This window comes from Vipera ursinii (assembly GCF_947247035.1).
Source record: "Vipera ursinii genome assembly, chromosome: 12".
Lineage (NCBI taxonomy): Eukaryota > Metazoa > Chordata > Lepidosauria > Squamata > Viperidae > Vipera > Vipera ursinii.
The window spans coordinates 20,003,884-20,023,220 of NC_139525.1; the positions used below are offsets into that span (position 1 = coordinate 20,003,884).

The 19,337-nt window shown below is 47.2% G+C and overlaps 1 protein-coding gene across 2 annotated transcripts in view; it reads left to right on the top strand.

Moving 5' to 3' along the window:
- Positions 1 to 19,337, top strand: part of MSN (moesin) — a 95,631-nt gene that overhangs the window by 43,943 nt on the left and 32,351 nt on the right. The window contains exons 1-4 of one of the 2 annotated variants that reach the window (XM_083372330.1): positions 441 to 558; positions 715 to 798; positions 17,678 to 17,773; positions 18,661 to 18,935. In XM_083372330.1, the coding sequence (XP_083228456.1) occupies positions 736 to 798; positions 17,678 to 17,773; positions 18,661 to 18,935 (434 nt within the window). In that variant the 5' untranslated portion in view covers positions 441 to 558; positions 715 to 735. Of the gene's footprint in view, positions 1 to 440; positions 559 to 714; positions 799 to 17,677; positions 17,774 to 18,660; positions 18,936 to 19,337 lie in introns of those variants that run through there. The other variant, XM_083372329.1, reaches the window with a different exon arrangement.

Sequence of the window (19,337 nt, forward strand, 5' to 3'; positions counted from 1 at the left end):
AAGAGATGGATAAGGTTTTAAAACTCCAAAGAAGTCTGCATTTGCCCATTAAAAGCTGAGGTGCAACCCAGTGAATGGTCCTTTGCTTAAATTAATGGTCTACCCCACCCACCCCCATGTGTTAGACTTCAAGTCCCTCCCATAATCTTTCCATTGTTTGGCTTATCCATTGGGAAGTATGGAAGTTGCAATCATGCCTGGAAGGGCTTAAGAGGGTGTGCTCTCTGCTGGATCACTGTGCTCTTATTTTTCACTGTTGATGACTGCCTCATCCTTTATCCTTTAGGCTGTTCCACTCTTTTGAATTCTCTTCCCTTTAAGGCATCAAAACCTTTATTGTAACCTGGGGGGGGGGGGGAGAATGTGACAGAGACTTCCTAGTAACCATTATGCCATAATTTCCCCCTATTTTTCAACCAAAGCCCACACCTGATCAATATGGAAGGCTTACACAGATGAAGTCCTGCCCTTTGATAGATGTGAAAAACATCTTGGAAACATTTTCTGTGCCCAGTTGTCTGAAGCTCTCAGCCTGCTTCCTGGAGAAAATAAACAGTGGTATGTCTGGATACCAAATATCTAGTTGTCACCCTGAACTACATTTCCAATAGGTTTTTGATAGAGGTGCTCCCATTTTTAGCTAAAGGATTGTCTTTTAGCTGAGATTGTGTGTGGTGTGCAGGATTTTTAATTGATTTTTCCTTCTATTTCCAGATTAGCGTGCGAGTGACCACCATGGATGCTGAGCTGGAATTTGCCATTCAGCCCAATACAACAGGGAAGCAGCTCTTTGATCAGGTAAGATGGCTGGCCAGGATTCAACTGCATCATTTCAAACACCTTGGATTGTCCTCCTCAAATCTGCCCTGGTCAGGGTCCTGTGTCGCGTTCTGGCACCACAGTTCACAAAGAATAACAACAAATTGAATGACTCCAGAGGAAGGTTTCTCAGGTGAATCTGGAAATAAAGTCCTATGAGGAACAGACAGGAGGACAAGAGAAGAATGACCAAGGAGAGATGCAAAAGCATTCTTTAACTATCTGAAGGTTCCTTGTGCAGAAGAGGAAGCATATTCATTCTCTATCACCCCAGTGGGCAGAACTGGAACCAGTGAGCAGAAATGGCAGGGAAAGACTGCCAAAATGATGGAGGCTCCAGAAATCAAATTCTTTGGTTAAAGGTTCTGAGTACGTTTAGCCTACAGGAGAGAAGACTGAGAGGAGAGATGCTAGCTGTCTTCAAACTTTGGAAGCCTCGTCCTGTAGAAAAAGGCAGGAACTCATTCTCTGTGGCCTCTGAGGGGAGGGCCAATGGGCTACAATTAGGGAAAGGAGGTTTAGACGACAGGAGGAGCATCCTGATTAAAGACCTGTCAGCCAGCGGACCGGCTGCCCTATTAATTGCTGAGTTCTCCTTGCTAAAAAAGGTAAAAGGTAAAGGTTCCCCCGCACATGTGTGCTAGTCGTTTCCAACTCTAGGGGCCGGTGCTCATCTCCATTTCAAAGCTGAAGAGCCAGCGCTTGTCCGAGGACGTCTCCATGTGGCCAGCATGACTAGACGCCAAAGGCGCACGGAACGCTGTTACCTTCCCATCGTAGTGGTCCCTATTTTTCTACTTGCATTTGTACGTGCTTTCGAACTGCTAGGTTGGCAGAAGCTGGGACGAGTAACAGGCACTCACTCTGTTATGCGGCACTCGGGATTTGACCCGCCAAACTGCCGACCTTCTGATCGACAAGCTCAGCGTCCTAACCCACTGAGCCACCGCATTCCTTGCTAGAAGTCTTCAAACAGAGGCTTGATGCTCATTGATCAGAGATCGAGCATGGAATGGGCCCTGAGCTCGGTTTCTAAGATCAGTTCCAAGTCTAGGATACTGTGATTTTGTGACATGCTAAACCCATGTTAATAAAACACAACAGCAGTGTTCCATTAGTATGTTTTACCCAAACAAATATATACCTGGCTCTATTGCTGAGCCGGAGCCCCTGAATCCATTGAGAGCTCCATTTTCTGGCTGTATTGCCAAGTCTCTGGGCTGCTATGTGTATTTGGATGTTTCTATTGCTTTAAAATGTTAATATTTTGACTGTAATATTTTTTTTGAACTATAAGCCACCCAGAATCATTGATTGGGCAGTTATAGAAATTGATTGATTGAATGAATGAATGAATGAACGATCTAAGGCAGGGTCTCCAATCTGTGGGCCATGGCCCAGTACCAGGCTGTGGCCTGTTGCTAGCGGCCCCATTTGCGCATGCATGTGGGCACTAGCCACCTGTTTGCACATATGCATGGACACTAATGGCCCACTAGCTCATGCATGCAGGCACCAGCCCCAGCACTGCAGCAGGTGTGTGTGGCCCACATGTACATGCTCACGGGTGCTAGCGCTGCCACTGCGTACTCGCCCATTTGCGTATGCTTGTGTACATTTCCCTCCTCCTCCCTTTCCCTCCAGGCCGCAAACTTGGAAAGGTTGGGGAGCTCTGATATAAGATAACGGAGAGTTCACAATGTAGATTAAGGGAAAGCTGGGGTTTTCACAACATACTGGACCGAATCTTACCTATGTGTGGCATGCATGGAGAATCAGAAGTATAAACATGAATGTGAACTTGTGTCAAACTTTCCTAATTCTTTATAGAACATGGGTGTCAAACTCAAATAGCGCCATGTGATGTATCGTGACATTTTTTGCCTTTGTGGAGCTGGGGTGGGCGTGGCCTCTGCGTCATGCATCCAGCATGTGGGCCGCCACTTTGACACCCCTTCTTTAGAATAATTGATGGGCTTGTTAAATTATCAATCAAATATGCAGTAGGATCCAGGTATCTTTAGGAAGTACTTGCTAAAAGGGATGAATTGGGACTTTTGAACAGAACTCCACTAGCTAACAAGGACTCTGTGTCCTTTTTAAAGGCAGCCGTGGCTGCTCAGCACTCTCCCTGGGGGCCCTCTGCATTCGTCTGAGCAGTTCGCTTTTGCCTTCTGGGCTCCAAGGCCTGCGTAGTTGGAGGAGCTTCTGCTGCCTTGGCTTCCGGTCCAGGCTCTGCTTTTTCTTGGCTGCAGAGGCAGCTGGGGAGGGGGAGGAGCACACAGGCAGCTGGAGGTCAGTTGGTGCAGAGATGTCACGCACTTGTGTCATTCGCTTGGTGGCTTGTAATGGGTGTCACTGCAAGAACCCAAGTTAGTGTAATAGTTTGTGTCGGTGTTGTATCTCTGTCTACACAGGTAGTCCTCGATTTACGATTGACCATGAGCATTTGAAGTTATGACAGGTACTTATAACCTGAATTTGAAGTTCTGATGTGTGCCCCCCCTCTCCCCGCTCTAGCGGTCATATCACTACATTTTGGGCACTTGGTAACCAAGCCAGATATGTGATGTTTTTGCCAGAAGCCAGATTTGCATCTCGGTGAACTGGTTCACTAGTTCATTTAATGACTGCTGCACTCACATTACGACTGCTAGACTCTCATAAAAAGCACTGCAAAAAAAAAGTGTTCATAAAACCAGATACAGTCACCTGGTGATCCCCTTAACAGCCATCGTGACTTGTGGCCATACTTGCATAAGTCGAGGACTACTTGTGTACCACATCTACCTGCATCTTGTATATACTGCATCATTAAACTTACCTGCAAGATGACCTTCTCCTGAGTCCTTACCCTGATGGAGCCACAAAAGTAGATTTGGAGTGAGCTGAGACTTGATAGCTTAATTCTGCAAGGAAGGCGGTGGGGAAGCGGGACTGAAGAAACTGGGTTAAGGAGCTTAGATTCCTTCCAATTCCATAATCTTTGTAAATGCAGTGAATTAATCAAATTATACTTCTGTTCCATTGGATAAAGTTCCAGAGGGGCAGCCATGTCTTTTGTAGCAAAAATAACATTTTTATGGTGCCACTTCGTGATCACTTGAAAGACCTTGGGGAGTGTGTGTGGGGAATCCTTACTTTTGTAGCTGTATCTCTCAGCTGATAAAAATGACTTTCCTCATGGTTCCATACCATGAAAATGGATGCATCTTACTTTTCATGCCTCACCTAATTTGACAGTCCTTCCTGTATTTGGTGCTAGACTTCCGGAGGAAAAAAGAGGAACCTGCCCCACTTTACATTGGGGGGGCTGTGTGGAGAGAGTTTCCTCCTTTAAATTCCTGGGAGTCTAGCTCTGTGAAGATCTCACCTGGAAAATTAATACAACCCAGGTGTCCAGAAAGGCCCAACAGACTCCACTTCCTCAGGGTCTTTCGGAAGAACAGGGTAGAACAACGGCTAATGACCCTCTTTTACCGGTCTACTATAGAGAGTGTCCTCTCGTATGGTATTGTGGTTTGGTATGCTGGTCTGACAGCCGCAGATAGGGAAGTACTACAGAGGGTGGTGAGCACAGCACAAAACATCGTGGGCTGTCCTCTGACACCACTGGATGACATTGCCATCGGGTAGGAGATACAGGAGTATAGCGAGCCGTACCAACAGGCTGAAGAACAGCTTTTATCCATGAGCTGTTAGGCTCTTGAACGGGAAATAATTTTATAAACTTTAAGTATGATTGACTTGTGAGGCCGGTGTGTTGTGCAATTAGCTCACATGGTGTAATAAGATGGAGGGTTTGTTGTCACTGTGAGTTGGGGATGGGGGCACGAAGGGAGGCTCAGCCAATCTCAATGTATACATGGTTGTACTTTGACAATAAAGGTTCATTCATATTTGTTGCAGCTGCAACCATCTTCAACCTAGTCCTCAGGTTACAAGGGCGGTTGGGACCAGAATTTTTGTTGCTAAGCCATTGGTCATAAAGCACAACATCATGCAACCGCATGGCTTAGCAATGGCAATCCCAGCAGGCCCTGTTGCCGTCATTAAGTGAGGACTGCACAAGTCATTAAGCAAGAACCTCCCATCAGGCGAAGCAATGTTCCTGCCAAGCAGACCTTACAGATAACCCTCGACTTACAGTAGTTCATTTAGTGACCAAAGTCACAATGGCACTGAAAAAAGAACTTATGACTGTTTTTGACACTTATGGCTGCTGTACCAGCCCCACAGTCACATGATCAAAATTTGGACACTTGGCAACTGGCTCCTATTTATGACGGTTGCAGTGTCCCGGGATCATGTGATCCCCGTTTGCGACTTTCTGACAAGCAAAGCCAATGGGGAAGCCAGCTTCACCTAACAACCTTGTTGCTGCAGTGATTCCCTTAACACCTGTGGCAAGAAGTCATAAAATAGAGCAAAATTCACAACAGCTGTCTCACCTAGCAACAGAAATGTTGGGCTCATTTGTGGTCATAAAGTGAGGACTACCTGTGTGGTGTATGGCAGAGACTGAGTGGGAGATATGGAATGCGAGACACCCCCCCCCTCCAGGCCTCCCAGGGGCTCCTTGGGGAAAAGGTGGCCAGAGCGACTTAAGGGAGCCACTTCGGACCTTCCCTGCCGGCTTCCTCCCTGACTGCTTGTGGGAAGCCGACAAGGAGGTTGCAAACGGAGGTTGGGACTGTGAGACACTGCAGCTGCCCTTGGGGTGACCTGGTTGTCAAGCGCCCGGCCTGACATGACAGCGGGGATGGTGCGATGGCCAGAACTTTGAGGACCTGTCATAAGTCGGCCTGGTACAGCACCGTCATAACTGAATGGTCGCTGAACAAGTGGTCTTACCCCAAGGATTATATGTTTTTAATAGTATAAAGCCATAACATAGTAAGTACTCTGCTTCCCTAATTGCAGAAGTATGTTTTAATATATTGGAAGAAAATGTCCTGGATTTAAAACCAGCTGAGTCAGAACCTTCGTGGGTGTGTTCAGCCATGTCTCTCTAGAGGGAATCAGTAATGGGGGATCCTTGGTGCTCTCTGAGTTTGCTGGTTTTCTTGCAGACGTCTCATGACCCTATCTAGGTAACCTCATCAGTGCTAGGGAGGAGGGCTGTTTGCTGTAGGTTTATATCCTGGTGCCTGGCCTGTCTGGGTGGGTGGGTGGGGGCGGTCTTAGGGATGGTTGGGCTGTTTACGGAAGGCTCTGTGGCAGTTTCTTGATTGGGGTGCTGCTTACTTGATTGCTGGTCTGAAGGTGACCTTGGAGCTAATCTGTGTTGATCTGAGTGCTCATGACTGGTGGGGAGGTGCTGCAATCTTTCTCTCTTTTGAGCTGGTTGATTGTCTCTTTTGCATAGTCTATAGATGTTGTTACCGTGTTTCCCTGAAAATAAGACCCACCCAGAAAATAAGGCCTAGAAGGATTTTTAGTGTGCGCCTAATATAAGCCCTACCCCCAAAATAAGCCCTAGTTAAGAGCCTGCGCACTGCACGAGGGGAGGCAAGGCAGGTGGCAGGATGCGTGTGTGGAGTTGCCCTATGCACCCAGCACTTGCTTACCTCAGGACCCCCTCTTGGTGGAGGGGCTTTGTTTGGTTCCCTTTGTGGCTCTGCCCACACAACCACAGGACAGTTATACCAGGGCTGGCAGCGGGGGTGCTCCAAAGACTGTGCTGCAGTGACTCCAGCTGCCACACCTGGTATAACTCTCCTATGGCTGTGTGGACACAGCCGCGAAGGGGACCAAAGAAAGCCCCTCCAGCGGTGGATGCGGCTGTTGCACAGTGGAGGCCTTTCACTGTCACTCCCCCGTGGCTCCAAAACAGCTAGGGGGACTGGGTAAGGGGACCAAGCCTCCCCCTCCCATCCTCTGTAGCATGGCAGTCCAGCTCGGGAGGGGAGTGAAAGGGAAGAGGCGGGCGGGAAGCCCCGATCATTGAATGGGCAGGGGAGGTCGCCAGGCATGGAGTGGCCTGGCTGCAGGGGGTCTGAGGTAAGCGGGTGCAGGGCACGTGGGCAGCTCCATCCCCCACCTGCCTTGCCTCAACTCGAGGCGGCAGCACTGGTGTGATGCGCGCTCTTCTGCCCCGTGGTGGTTCCTAGCAACCAGACAGTGGGATGGAGTGGGCGGGTGACTGCAAAATAAGACGTCCCCTGAAAATAAGTCCTAATGGGTCTTTTGGTCCAAAACCGCATGAATCAGTGTAGCACATAAGGGCTTTACCCTTCAAAACTAAGTAAACTCAAAGGCCCAGCAATCCGAGAAGAAAAAAGAGACAATGGAGGGCAGTGGGGCAGCTTCATAGGCGAAGTAAGAGTCACAAAGAAGCCACGCCCTGGCTGGACTATAAAGAGGAGAGAGGTGGGAGGGGCTGGTTACTGAAGGCAACTGCTCATGCTGTGGCTTCATGCTTCTGTCGTTGGATTTCTTGCCTCAGGATTCAGAATTCAGCAGAGAACCGAGGCTGATCTTGTTCCTTTCTACAGCTAAAGGATGGTTGTTTGTTCCATAAAAGCTGTGTCAAAATAACAGGGGTTTATTTTCTTACAAAGTCCTGCCTTGTTCAGTGCAAAGGGGTTTTCCTTGTGAGTAAGTGGGTGAGCAGAACTCGCGTAGGCTGGGACAGAACAGAATCCCTAAGACTGCCCCCACCCACCAGACAGGCAATACACTAGGCCAGGGGTCGGCAACCTCGGCTCTTTTATGACTCGTGGACTCCAACTCCCAGAATTCCTGAGCCAGCATAGCTGGCTCAGGAATTCTGGGAGTTGAAGTCCACGAGTCATAAAAGAGCCGAGGTTGCCGACCCCTGCACTAGGCTATAACATATGACATATGAACAACAATCTTTGCTGGCCTGGCGAGTTTCTAGTTGTTTTGGAACTGTTGGTGAGACCGTTAAAAGTCATTGGCGCTGTTTGAATTTGTTCTACCAGCAGCAAGATCTGACTGCTGGCCCAGTGATGGATTGTATTGCAAATCAGGGCTGTTTCCAGAGGAGGCAGAGGAGGAGAGGACCTGGAGCTTATTTATTTATTTATTTTATTTGAATTCCATTTATACCCCGCCCTTCTCCGAAGACTCAGGGCGGCTTACATGGAGCGAAGGAACTGGATGAGGCTGCCGGCAGGCCCAGAGGAAGAGAGAGAGGCTTTTGGAGGAGTTGGTGGCAGCGGCAGCGTGCTCCAGGGGCGAAAAGAAGCAAGGCCTCTTTAAGGAAAAGGTGGAAGAGTCAGCATCAGAAAAAGGAAAGAAGGCGAGGTTGTCAGAATACAAGCGAATTTGAGGGCTAATCCACATGGAGCCCCATTTCCATCTGTCCTGATAGCCATCGTTCACTCCCTAGAGACTAAAATGGACAATGTGAAATTTGAGCAGGCCACGAACAAGGAGTATACTGTATATTGGAGGTGGTGACCCTTTGAGAGCTGTATGCAACGAAATTTCATTTTGATGTATGCCAATTGGTGTACATTCAAAGTGACAATAAAGTTATCATCAAATATAAACGGACAGCAAACAGCACTCCTTACTATGGTAGCACTGATAAGGTTACCTATTTGGGTGGTGAAACCTCTGCAAGAAAACAAGGAAGCTCAGAGAGCACCAAGAACCCCTCATTTCAACCCTGATCTACAAATATTCTCCATTAGTAAGCAAACTGTCTGATGTGCTGAGAGTCTTGTGATCCCAAAGAATCTATGTGACCTGCTATTTGGGGTCTTTCAAAGAATCCATTTTCAAGTCTCCTGCCTTGAGCAAGGGGTTGGACTAGACTATCTCCAAGATCCCTTTCAGCCCTGCGATTCTTTGATTCCCTGAGCCTGAAGGTGGGCAGGCATGCCCTGAATAGGAGCCAGCAAAGTAGCCAAGAGCCCTCTTAGCAAGCCCCCAAAGGGTTTCCTTGGGGCACTTAATTGCCTCTCTTTTAGTGGGATATTATTCAGGCTTGCATGTTTGATTGCCTCTTTGCTTATATATAATAAATGAATATACTTAATAGTATATATTATAGATATATTTATATTTTATTTTGCATATTATTAGCTGTGGTGTATTAGCAGAAAAGCAGGTATAAATGCAATGGGTAAGTAAAAGAAAAACTGTAATGTGGGAATGAGAGCTGGCTTCAGAAAGGCTTTCACAGCTGGGCATGGTCACTGCCAGCTTCAAGCCTCCTTCTCTCTGGGGTCAAAGACTGCAAAAGAAGTTGCTCAAAATGTGCCCCCCCAATACATGTAATAGAAGAAAAAGAATACCCAGAGCTATCAAGGAAAGCTTGGCTGACTCCAAAAACATACTTAATTTTTTAGACACCCCTCATTTGGCTCATGCATCAGCCTTAGCCTGAAAACAAAGAGCCCTTGCTGCAAGCTCTGCTGTGGCTTAAGAGATCCTGTTTGGCTTCAGTGGAGAAGAGCCACCTACATGTTATCCAAGGGAGTCATATTGGAGTCTATGATGCTGGACACCTGGTGGGTACCTGCTTGGAACCCTGGATCCCAAGGAGCTCTTTGGATCTGGTGCCTAACCTGGGATGCCTTTCTGGGTTGGCCCAGATGATGCTATACTGCATGGAGCAGTATTTCTCAACCTTGACAATTTGAAGATGGGTGGTCAGCTCCCCAAATTCCCCAGCCACCATACTTGAAGTCCAGACCTCTTAAAGTAGGCCACATTGAGAAAGACTGGTGTGGAGCATTTCCCAGAAGGGAGAGATCTGGATTAGGAATAACTTGGCTGTTCCCCCTCTTGTGAAGTGCCAGGTTGCCTTCAGAGCCTCGCTGAGGGCTGCTTGGTTCAAGGGTGAAGAGCGCAGGGCCTCAGGCCTGCGGAGGGTGGCATCTTCAGAGGAAGGGCCCGGGATCCTTTTACCAGGCTGTAGATAAAGCATCTAATCTGCTCTTTCTCTAATGTAGCTCTGGAATTCAACAACTGTCTCTGGACAATTGCAAGAGGAGGAAGTTGATTTGCAAAGGAAATAACCCATTCAGCCTGGCCACAATGGGAAATCAAAGTAATTGTTCCATACTTTATTTTTTTTGCCCAACTGAAAGTTCCAGCTTGCCCAGCCTGCCCTGTTGAGAAAGAAAAACAGCTTGGCTGACTCTTCTCATCCAGCTTTTAACTCTGCCGTTAATAATATTAAGCTAAGTTTTAATAATGTTCTGCAAGGCTAACCATTGAAAGGAGTCTTTTAAAGATAGGGGTGCATCTTTTTAGCAGTCAAAATGCAGTCTCCTTTCCATTTTCTTGCAATAATAATCTCACCTCTATCACTCAAGTTGTTTTGCAACTTGATATTGACAATGTATTTCAAATGTTGAATTGGATCTTGTAGTTGCTTTTAATATGCTAATGCATGATGGTTGGAGCAGAAGGCTATTTTTTCTTTAAAGATATTAACTCACTAGGGGTTGCCAGTGGAATGAACACGCCAGAGGCGAAGGCTGCTTCTTTATATTTTGGTGATATGCATATGTATGTATGAAGCTTTATAGTTGCCAGTCCAGTCAATTCAAATAAAGGGTGTAGGAAGAAAAGTCTTCATCATGGTTCATCCAAGTGGGGAATAAACATGGCAACTGCTTTGGGAAGAAGGTTGTAGTTTATTACAGAGGATATTTATTACAAATTAGTTTATTACAGAACTGTGTAGAGAGAGTTTCCTCCTTTAAATTTCTGGGAGTCTACCTCTGTGAAGATCTGACCTGGAAAGTTAACACAACTCAGGTGGCTAGAAAGGCCCAACAGAGGCTTCACTTTCTTAGGGTCTTGCGGAAGAACAGGGTAGAACAACAGCTAATGACCCTCTTTTACCGGTCTACTATAGAGAGCGTCCTCTCGTATGGTATTGTGGTTTGGTATGCTGGTCTGACAGCCGCGGATAGGAAAGTATTACAGAGGGTAGTGAGCACAGCACAAGACATTGTGGGCTGTTCCCTGACACCACTGGATGACATCTCCAGGGCTCGTTGCCTTGGAAGAGTGAGGAAGATTCTCAGGGATGACTCACACCCTGGACGGTATCTCTTTACTCTCCTACCATCTGGTAGGAGATATAGGAATATAGCCAGCCGTACCAACAGGCTGAAAAATAGCTTTTATCCGTGGGCTGTTAGGCTTTTAAATGGGACATAATCTTATGCAGAATTGACTTGGGAGGCCGGTGTGTGGTGTAGTTGGTTCACATAGTGTGGTGGGATGGAGGGTTTGTTGTCACTGTGTGTTGGGGGGAGAGAGCACGGGGGGAGGCTCAGCTAATCTCAATGTACACATGTTGTACTTTGACAATAAAAGGTTTATTTATTATTTATTATAGCTAGACAGAAGTATGGATCCAACAGAAGAAAGGACTGACCACATGTGGGTAGTGGGTTTTTATACCCCCTGGACTCTATTGTTTGAAGTTATTTCCGGTTCCTGTTTGAGGCTACTTCCTGTGTCACGTATTCTGTCCTGAGTCTAGGTGGGCCCTTCTAGAAATCTTGCTGGTTGTGGGTATGTCCCAGCCCCTGCTTCCCTGGGGCTGGAGTATATAGATGTTAGGCCTTTGTCTTCCTAAGGTCCTGGCTCCAACCTTCTTGATGGCTCACATTTGCATGTCTATAGAACTGGATTTCTGCTTGGGGAGAAGGAGACCTGAGACTATTAAGAAAACTGGGCATGCTTTCCTGGTTCTTAAAATTTCTTTTTAATAATAATAATAATAATAATAATAATAATAATAATAATAATAATAATAATAATAATAATAATAATAATAATAATAATAATTTTATTTATATACTGCCCTTCTCCCGAAGGACTCAGGGCGGTGAACAGGGCAAGTATATAAAAATACAAAAATACAAAAGTTAAAAAAGAATTAAATACAATGCCAAAACTAAAACAGTAAATACATATATTAAAAAACAACAATAAAATCCCAAACCCATCCCCCCATCAGGCCAGGCCGGCTTGTTCGAATAAGTGCGTCTTCAGATCGCGTCGGAAGGAGCGAAGGTCGGGCGCCATCCGGAGCTCGACCGGCAACCGATTCCATAAATCCGGGGCGCCCACAGAGAAGGACCTCCCCCTGGGGGCCACCAGACGACATTCTCTGACCGGTGGCACCCTGAGGAGGCCCTCTCTGTGGGAACGCACAGGGTGGAGGGAAGTTGATGCTGGCAGCAGGTGACCCCTGAGGTACTCCGGACCCATGCCATGTAGGGCCTTGAACACCATTACCAGTACCTTGAATCTCACTCGGAAGACAACTGGGAGCCAATGCAGCTCACGGAGCAGAGGTGTAACATGGGAGTATCGGGAAACTCCCAACACAACTCTCACAGCTGCATTCTGTACCAGTTGGAGCCTCCGAGTGGTCTTCAAGGGCAGCCCCATGTAGAGAGCGTTGCAGTAGTCTAAACGAGAGGTCACGAGCGCATGAGTGACCATACGCAGGGCATCCCGGTCTAGATAGGGCCGCAACTGGCGCACCAGGCGAACCTGGGCGAAGGCCCCCCTAGTCACGGCCACTATGTGATCTTCCAAAGTAAGCCGTGAATCTAGGAGGACTCCCAAGTCGCGAGCCCTATCTACGGGGGGTAATAGCTCACCCCCCATAGAAAGAGATGGAATATTCTGAATATCCCGGTATGCCGGTATGCACAGCCACTCAGTCTTGTCGGGGTTGAGTTGAAGTCTGTTCCTCCCCATCCAGACCCGAACCGCTTCCAGGCAATGGGACATCATGTCGAGGGCATCACTGGGGTGGTTTGGGGTCGAAATAAAAAGTTGGGTATCATCAGCATACTGATGATACCCAACTCCAAAACCACGAATGATCTCACCCAGCGGTTTCATGTAGATGTTGAACAGGAGAGGCGAGAGGACCGACCCCTGAGATAGGAGGAGAACCACTGAAAAACTGTGCCTCCCACTCCCAATCCCCTGAGACACCGCAGCAGGATACCCTGGTCGATGGTATCGAACGCCGCTGAGAGGTCTAATAGGACTAGGACAGAGGAATGTCCCCTGTCCCGGGCCCTCCAGAGATCATTCACCAGAGCGACCAATGCCGTCTCCGTGCTGTACCCGGGCCTGAAACCCGATTGGTACGGGTCTAGATAATCCGCTTCATCCAGGACCAGAGGGAGCTGATGCGCCACCACACTCTCAACAACCTTCACAAGGAAGCGAAGGTTGGAGACCGGACGAAAGTTATTTAACACAGCTGGGTCCAAGGCAGGCTTCTTGAGGAGGGGTCTCACCACCGCCTCCTTCAAGACGGCGGGGAAACTACCCTCACTCAAAGAGGCAGATATAACCGCCTGGAACCAGCCTCGTGTCCCCTTCCGAGCCGCATAAACCAGCCTGGAGGGGCACGGGTCCAATAAACATGTGGTGGAGCTCAATCTCCCCATAATCCTGTCCACTTCCTCCGGAGTCACAGAATCAAACTCCTCCCAGATAATATCGACAAGACCGCCCGCGTCCTGATCGTCTGACTCTGCCCAGTCAGAGTCCAGACCGGTCCGAATCCGAGCGATTTTGTCCGACAGATGTTGACTAAACTCCTCGGCACGACCCTGCAAGGGTTCCTCCATCACCTCCTGATTAAGGAGGGAGCGGGTCACCCTAAACAGGGCAGCCGGGTGGTTATCTGCAGACGCGATAAGGGTAGCGAAGTGATTAGACCTCGCCGCCCTTATCGCTGCGAGATAAGACCTAATATAGGTTCTTAGTCGCAATCGGTCGGATTCAGATCGGCTGGATCTCCAACAGCTCTCTAGGCCCCGTCTCATCTCCCGAAGCTCCACGGAAAACCATGGAGCTCGCTGGGATCTTCACCGGGTCAGGGGCCGCAAGGGTACAACTCGGTCAAGTGCCTCAGTGGCTGCCCTTTCCCAGGCTTCCACTAAGGCATCCGCCGAGTTGTGAGCAACGGAGGCAGGTGGGGACCCCAGCGCTGCCCTATCAGGGTCCATTAAGCGCCTGGGGCGGTACCATCTAATTGGCTCCACACACCCCCGGCGGGGAGTGGCAAAACGGAAGACCAGCCGCAGGAGATGATGATCGGTCCATGACAGGGGCATAACAATTGGGGAGCCCCCACCAAGATCATCTAACCACCGTCCAGATAAGAAAACCAAGTCAAGGGTGTGGCCTCCCACATGAGTCGGTCCATAAATTACTTGCGTCAGGTCCATAGCCGTCATGGAAGCCATGAACTCCCGAGCTAACTCAGATGATCCTCCCAGGGATGGTAGATTGAAGTCACCCAAAACTATAAGTTTGGGGAACTCAATCACCAGCCCCGAGAGGATGTCGAGAAGCTCAGGCAGGGCTGCTGCTGCATGACTAGGCGAAAGGTACACCAGCAGCAAGCCCAACTGCGCCCCAGGACCACATCTCAGAAAGAGAGACTCACACCCGACTATCTGGGGAACGGTGGCCTCCCGCGGACACAAGGTCTCCCTCATGACTACCGCCACTCCCCCGCCCCTACCCTGAGCCCGAGGCCGGTGTAGCACCCGGAAACCTGGAGGGCAAAGATCAACCAGAGGAATGTCACCCTCTGGGCCCAACCAAGTCTCCGTGATGCAAGCCAGGTCTGCATGCTCACCCTCGACCAGATCCCGGATAAGAGGAGCCTTATTAACAACGGACCTGGCGTTCAAGTACACCAACCGGAGCTCAGGTGGCTGCACATCGTCGCTCCCGGGACCTCGGGACAGAAGCAGAGGGTCGGAGCGCCTCACCGCTTGTAAGCAGCGGAGGGGCCCTCTCGGATGTCGATACGGCCCTCTGTTCGTACACCTATATTTTTAGGAAATATATTTTTCTACCCTTTTAATAGTTCCTTCTCTGGGGAGCTGACTTCCCTCAGAGGACAATATGTTTCATGTGCCCTCAGAAATGTCATTGGTACCATCTCTTCTTTTTTCCCCTTCCTGGATACCTCCATTTTTCCAAGAGGCACGGTCTGTTGTTCCAAGAGCTCTAATATTAAAAGGTGGTCAAGAATGTGGCCAAACCAGAAGAATGACTGTTAATCACTGTTTTTCCTTTGATACTAGTGGGAAAAGTATAATCCATTCTTATTTTGGTCAGCACTTTGTGTTGCCTTTAACATGGGAATGAATTCACCTGTAATCTAAAAGTTGAGGACTTGGCTGCACATTAGACAGCAACCAGGTAATTTGCACAGCAGAATGTAAGAACAAATCTTCCTTCAGGATCCAAGGCCTTTGCTTTCAGTTATCAAGGGAGCAGAACCAGCCGTCTGTAGACTAGACAGTCAATCCAGAGAGGTATGTTGCCACCCTGGAACAAAAATCAAAGATGTGGCTGAGAACATAACCAAAATAGTAAAACCCACAGATTACTACCCTTTTCTACTATTGCACATAGGGATCAATGACACAAAAATGAACCTGAAAACAATATGAGTGATTATGAGCAGCTAGGCAAGAAAGTTAAGGAGTTAGGCGCACAAGTAGTTTTTTCATCTGTACTTCCAACCAAAGGTCAACATCCAGTAAAAGAACAAAGGATTCTAGAAGTGAATCACTGGCTAAGGTTTGGTGTCACAGAGAGAACTTGGGATTCCTGGACCATGGTCTGCACTACCTCTATGATAGGCTTTTGGCAAGGGATGGGCTGCACCTCACAAAAACTGGGGCGAATGTTTTCAGAAAATGCCTGGGTCAACATCAATAGAAGGATACAAACTGTTAAAAAAACAGACCCCATAAAAGAGGAGGTAGAGTTGCATTATATGTAAAAGACTACTGTATTTCTACAGAAATGCATGAAACCAGAGACAAAAACCTCCTACAATGCATATGGGTCAATATAAAATAAGAAAAGAATGACATTACTATAGTAGTACAGGCCACCCAACCAAGCAGAAAAAAATAGATGTACTTTTTGCTAACCAATTATTTTATTAATTTAGCGTATGGCTGGTCACACACAGAACCAAAAGTACTTCATATCTACAAGTTAGAACAGTCAAAACAACTCTTTTTTTAAAAAAAAAGCAATTATAAAACCTAAGGGGAAAACAGAAATAACATTTCAGTTTAATGTCGAGTTTGGAGATCCAGTCAGTAGCTGCCGTTGTTACGCAGAGGAAGTCCTTAAAATCTCCTGGGTATCTTCTTATTAGTGCATTCCCTCACTATATGTTGGATAGTCTGTTGGGGAGCCCCGCAATCACGTGCTGAAGGTGTCTTTCCCCATTTATACAGAGAATTGGCACACACCCGATGAGTCGTTCTAATTCTATTGTATGTCACCCATATGTGTCAGGGTAGATTAAATCCTGGAGGTATACTATTAGGATTAATATGCTCAGAAATATCTTGGGAGGTATAGCTACTCCATGCTTCCATCCGCTTTTGTATAGTGCTCTGATGTTCTGCCAGCAGCTTAAGCGCTGTGAGGAGTGGTCGATTTCTTGACTTTAATCGACATCTTAAGAGATCAGAGGTATAGGCATGAATGGGTAGAGAGGAGTTTAGCAGGATCTTACTATACTCCTGAATGAGAGCTTCTTGTCGTCGTAAGTGCGAGGGAACTATGTGGAACTATGTGTGCTAACCAATTAACAAACATATAGGAAACACACTACAATAGTAATGGGAGACTTTAATTACCCTGATATCAACTGGAAGACTAATTCTGCACCAAGTGAGAAATCAAATAGATTCCTGACCAGCCTAGCTGACAACTTTGTTGTCCAAAGTAGAGGAGGGAACTAGAGGGACAGCCATACTGGACCCAATTCTCATGAACAGAGAAAAAGTGATAGAGGTAGTTGAAACTGCAGGAACCTTGGGTGAGAGTGACCATGACTTAGTGGAATTCAATATAATGCAAACACAAGCAATAGAACATAATCATACCAGATTTTAAAAGAGCTGATTTTAACAAACTCAGAGTTTGGAAAGAAGGACACATAATTAAGGCAGAATATCAGCAGACAGCCCGAATGTGCAAGATGAAGTTAGGAAAGCAAAGGCTCAGAATGAACAAAACCTTGCAACCAAAGTCAAAGATAATAAAAAAGTTTCTTTCAACTTTATAACAAGAAAAAAGCCAAGGAAACAGTCTACTAAAAAGCGAAGATGTCAAGGAAGTAACAGGCAGTAGAGCAAAAGCAGAGCTGCTTAACTCATTCTTTGCATTGGTCTTCACTCAAAAAGAAACTATAGGTCAACCTACCAAAATGTAAAAGACAGACTAGAAATAAAAGTTAAAATAAGAAAATGATAAGAGAACACCTGTCTGGTCTTGATGAATATAAATCACTGGGACCTGACTGATTACATCCCAGTGTTCGAAAGGAGCTTGCAGATGTCATCTCGAACCATTATACCAGATCTTTCAAAAATCCTGCAGCACCGGGGAACTGCAGAGGACTGGAAAAGAGCATTGTTCAGAGCTTCTCTGAGCATGGCGTGTCAGCGCAGCTGCTGCTCCCACGAGGCCTCCCTGGCCAATGCCTGCCTGGGGGATTCTGGGAGGAGCTGTCATGACCTCTTTCTTGGCCCCTCCCTGTCTGGGGAAAGAGGACAGCTGTCTTCATACAGTGTGGCTGTTCCCCCAGCTTGCCCCTGCTGAATCCCAGTTTGTTTAGAGGGCATTTAGGACAGAGCTTGTTTTGTGCAAAAAACCTGGAAGGAAGGGAGTCCCCCATTGCTGCTGGTATGTATCCCTGAATGCCATTTGGCCCTCTTGGAGCTGTGCCATGATGAATGTTTGAAGGGTTTGGTGATCCTTCTCCTTCTGGGGTGGGGTGAGCCATAAGTCCCTTCCTCTTGCTCACGTGTTTATGTCTGGTTTTCATGAACAGGTTGTGAAAACAATCGGCCTGCGAGAAGTTTGGTTCTTTGGACTCCAGTATCAGGACACCAAGGGCTTCTCCACATGGCTGAAATTAAATAAAAAGGTATGAAGGTGTCTGTCTATCATTTTGTTTTCTGCTTCTGCATAAAAAAGAGAGTTTGCTTTCTTGGGCAGGGATGAAACAGGCTTACCCTTTAGTTTTTGTTCTTCAGGGCTCTGATCTTTGAATGAGAGTCCCATATAATGCTCCTGTATTCTCTGAGGCATCTGAATCTGGAGCACCTTCCTAGCTTTCCTTCCTCCTGGCAGGCTGCTTGGTTGCAAGTGGCATTGACAGTCTCCTGCTTTGTCTATCTGAGCACCTCCTAGATGTGGGACATTTAGCACCCAACATTCTCGGAAGTGGCTGTTCCCAAATTCTGCAAGTTGGAAGGCTACTATGTTGGGCAAGGCTGGGCTAGAAATACTAGGTTAGTCAATCCAGTGGGATAGATTAAAAAACTGTCCTTGGATTTATGGCAGGCACTCCAATCTGGGCCCCATGGCTGTGGCTCATGTGTAATGGAGTTAGAGGGCTTTCTGGCTTAGTTGTCCCAAAGGTGCTTTTTCAAAAGGCAACTGGATTTCATTTTTGTTTCCCCTTGAAGACGTTTTGCTTCTCACCCAAGAAGCTTCTTCAATTCTGACTGAATGTTGGAGAATGGAAGGATTTATATTCCTTATATTCCAGATGACTGCAAGGAATATAAACCCTTCCATGATCCACCATTCAGTCAGAGCTGAAGAGGCTTCCTGGCTGAGAAGTGAAATGTCTTCAAGGAAAACAAATAAATTCCAGTTGCCTTTCGGAAAATCATTTTTGGGGCATCTGTGACCTGGAGGACAGAGAACTTCCACAGACGTTCCAGCTTAATGCTTGTCCCAAGCGTTCCCAGTTGAGATGATTCTGGATGTGTTTTCTTATCCTGATTTTGCCACAATGTACTGCAGGTTACTGCTCAGGATGTGCGCAAAGAGAGCCCGTTGCTTTTCAAATTCCGGGCCAAATTCTACCCGGAGGATGTTGCAGAGGAGCTGATACAAGACATTACACAGCGCCTGTTCTTCCTCCAAGTGAAGGAGGCCATCTTGAATGATGACATCTACTGTCCCCCAGAGACGGCGGTTCTCCTGGCCTCTTACGCGGTCCAGTCCAAATACGGGGACTTTAGCAAGGAGGTTCATAAGCCCGGCTATCTGACGACTGACAAACTGCTCCCTCAAAGGTAGAGCGAAATCTGGCAGAGCTGCTGGTCCCCCTGCAAATTCACAGCCATGTATTTTTAGTATATCCCACTTTTCGGTTGCACACTCTCGATGTTATTCCAGGATGGATAAGCCTCACCCTCTCTGTTTGGAGTCAGTGGGCCACGTATTGCACTCCACTGTGGTTTGCTAAATAAATCACAATTGAGTGAATTCCCATGTGGTGTTAAGACACAGAGTTGTGCTGAGCACTGTGTAAATTCAGGCCAAGTACCTTTGGTGTGTGTGTTTTTCATTTATTTCTTGTCCTTAGTAAAATGACGTTTAGATCTCAAACTAGTGTTGCTTTAAGAGTCGGGAAAGAGACATTCTGAAAAAGTGGAAAACAATGTGAGAAGGAGAAACCATTGGGAAGCAAAGGC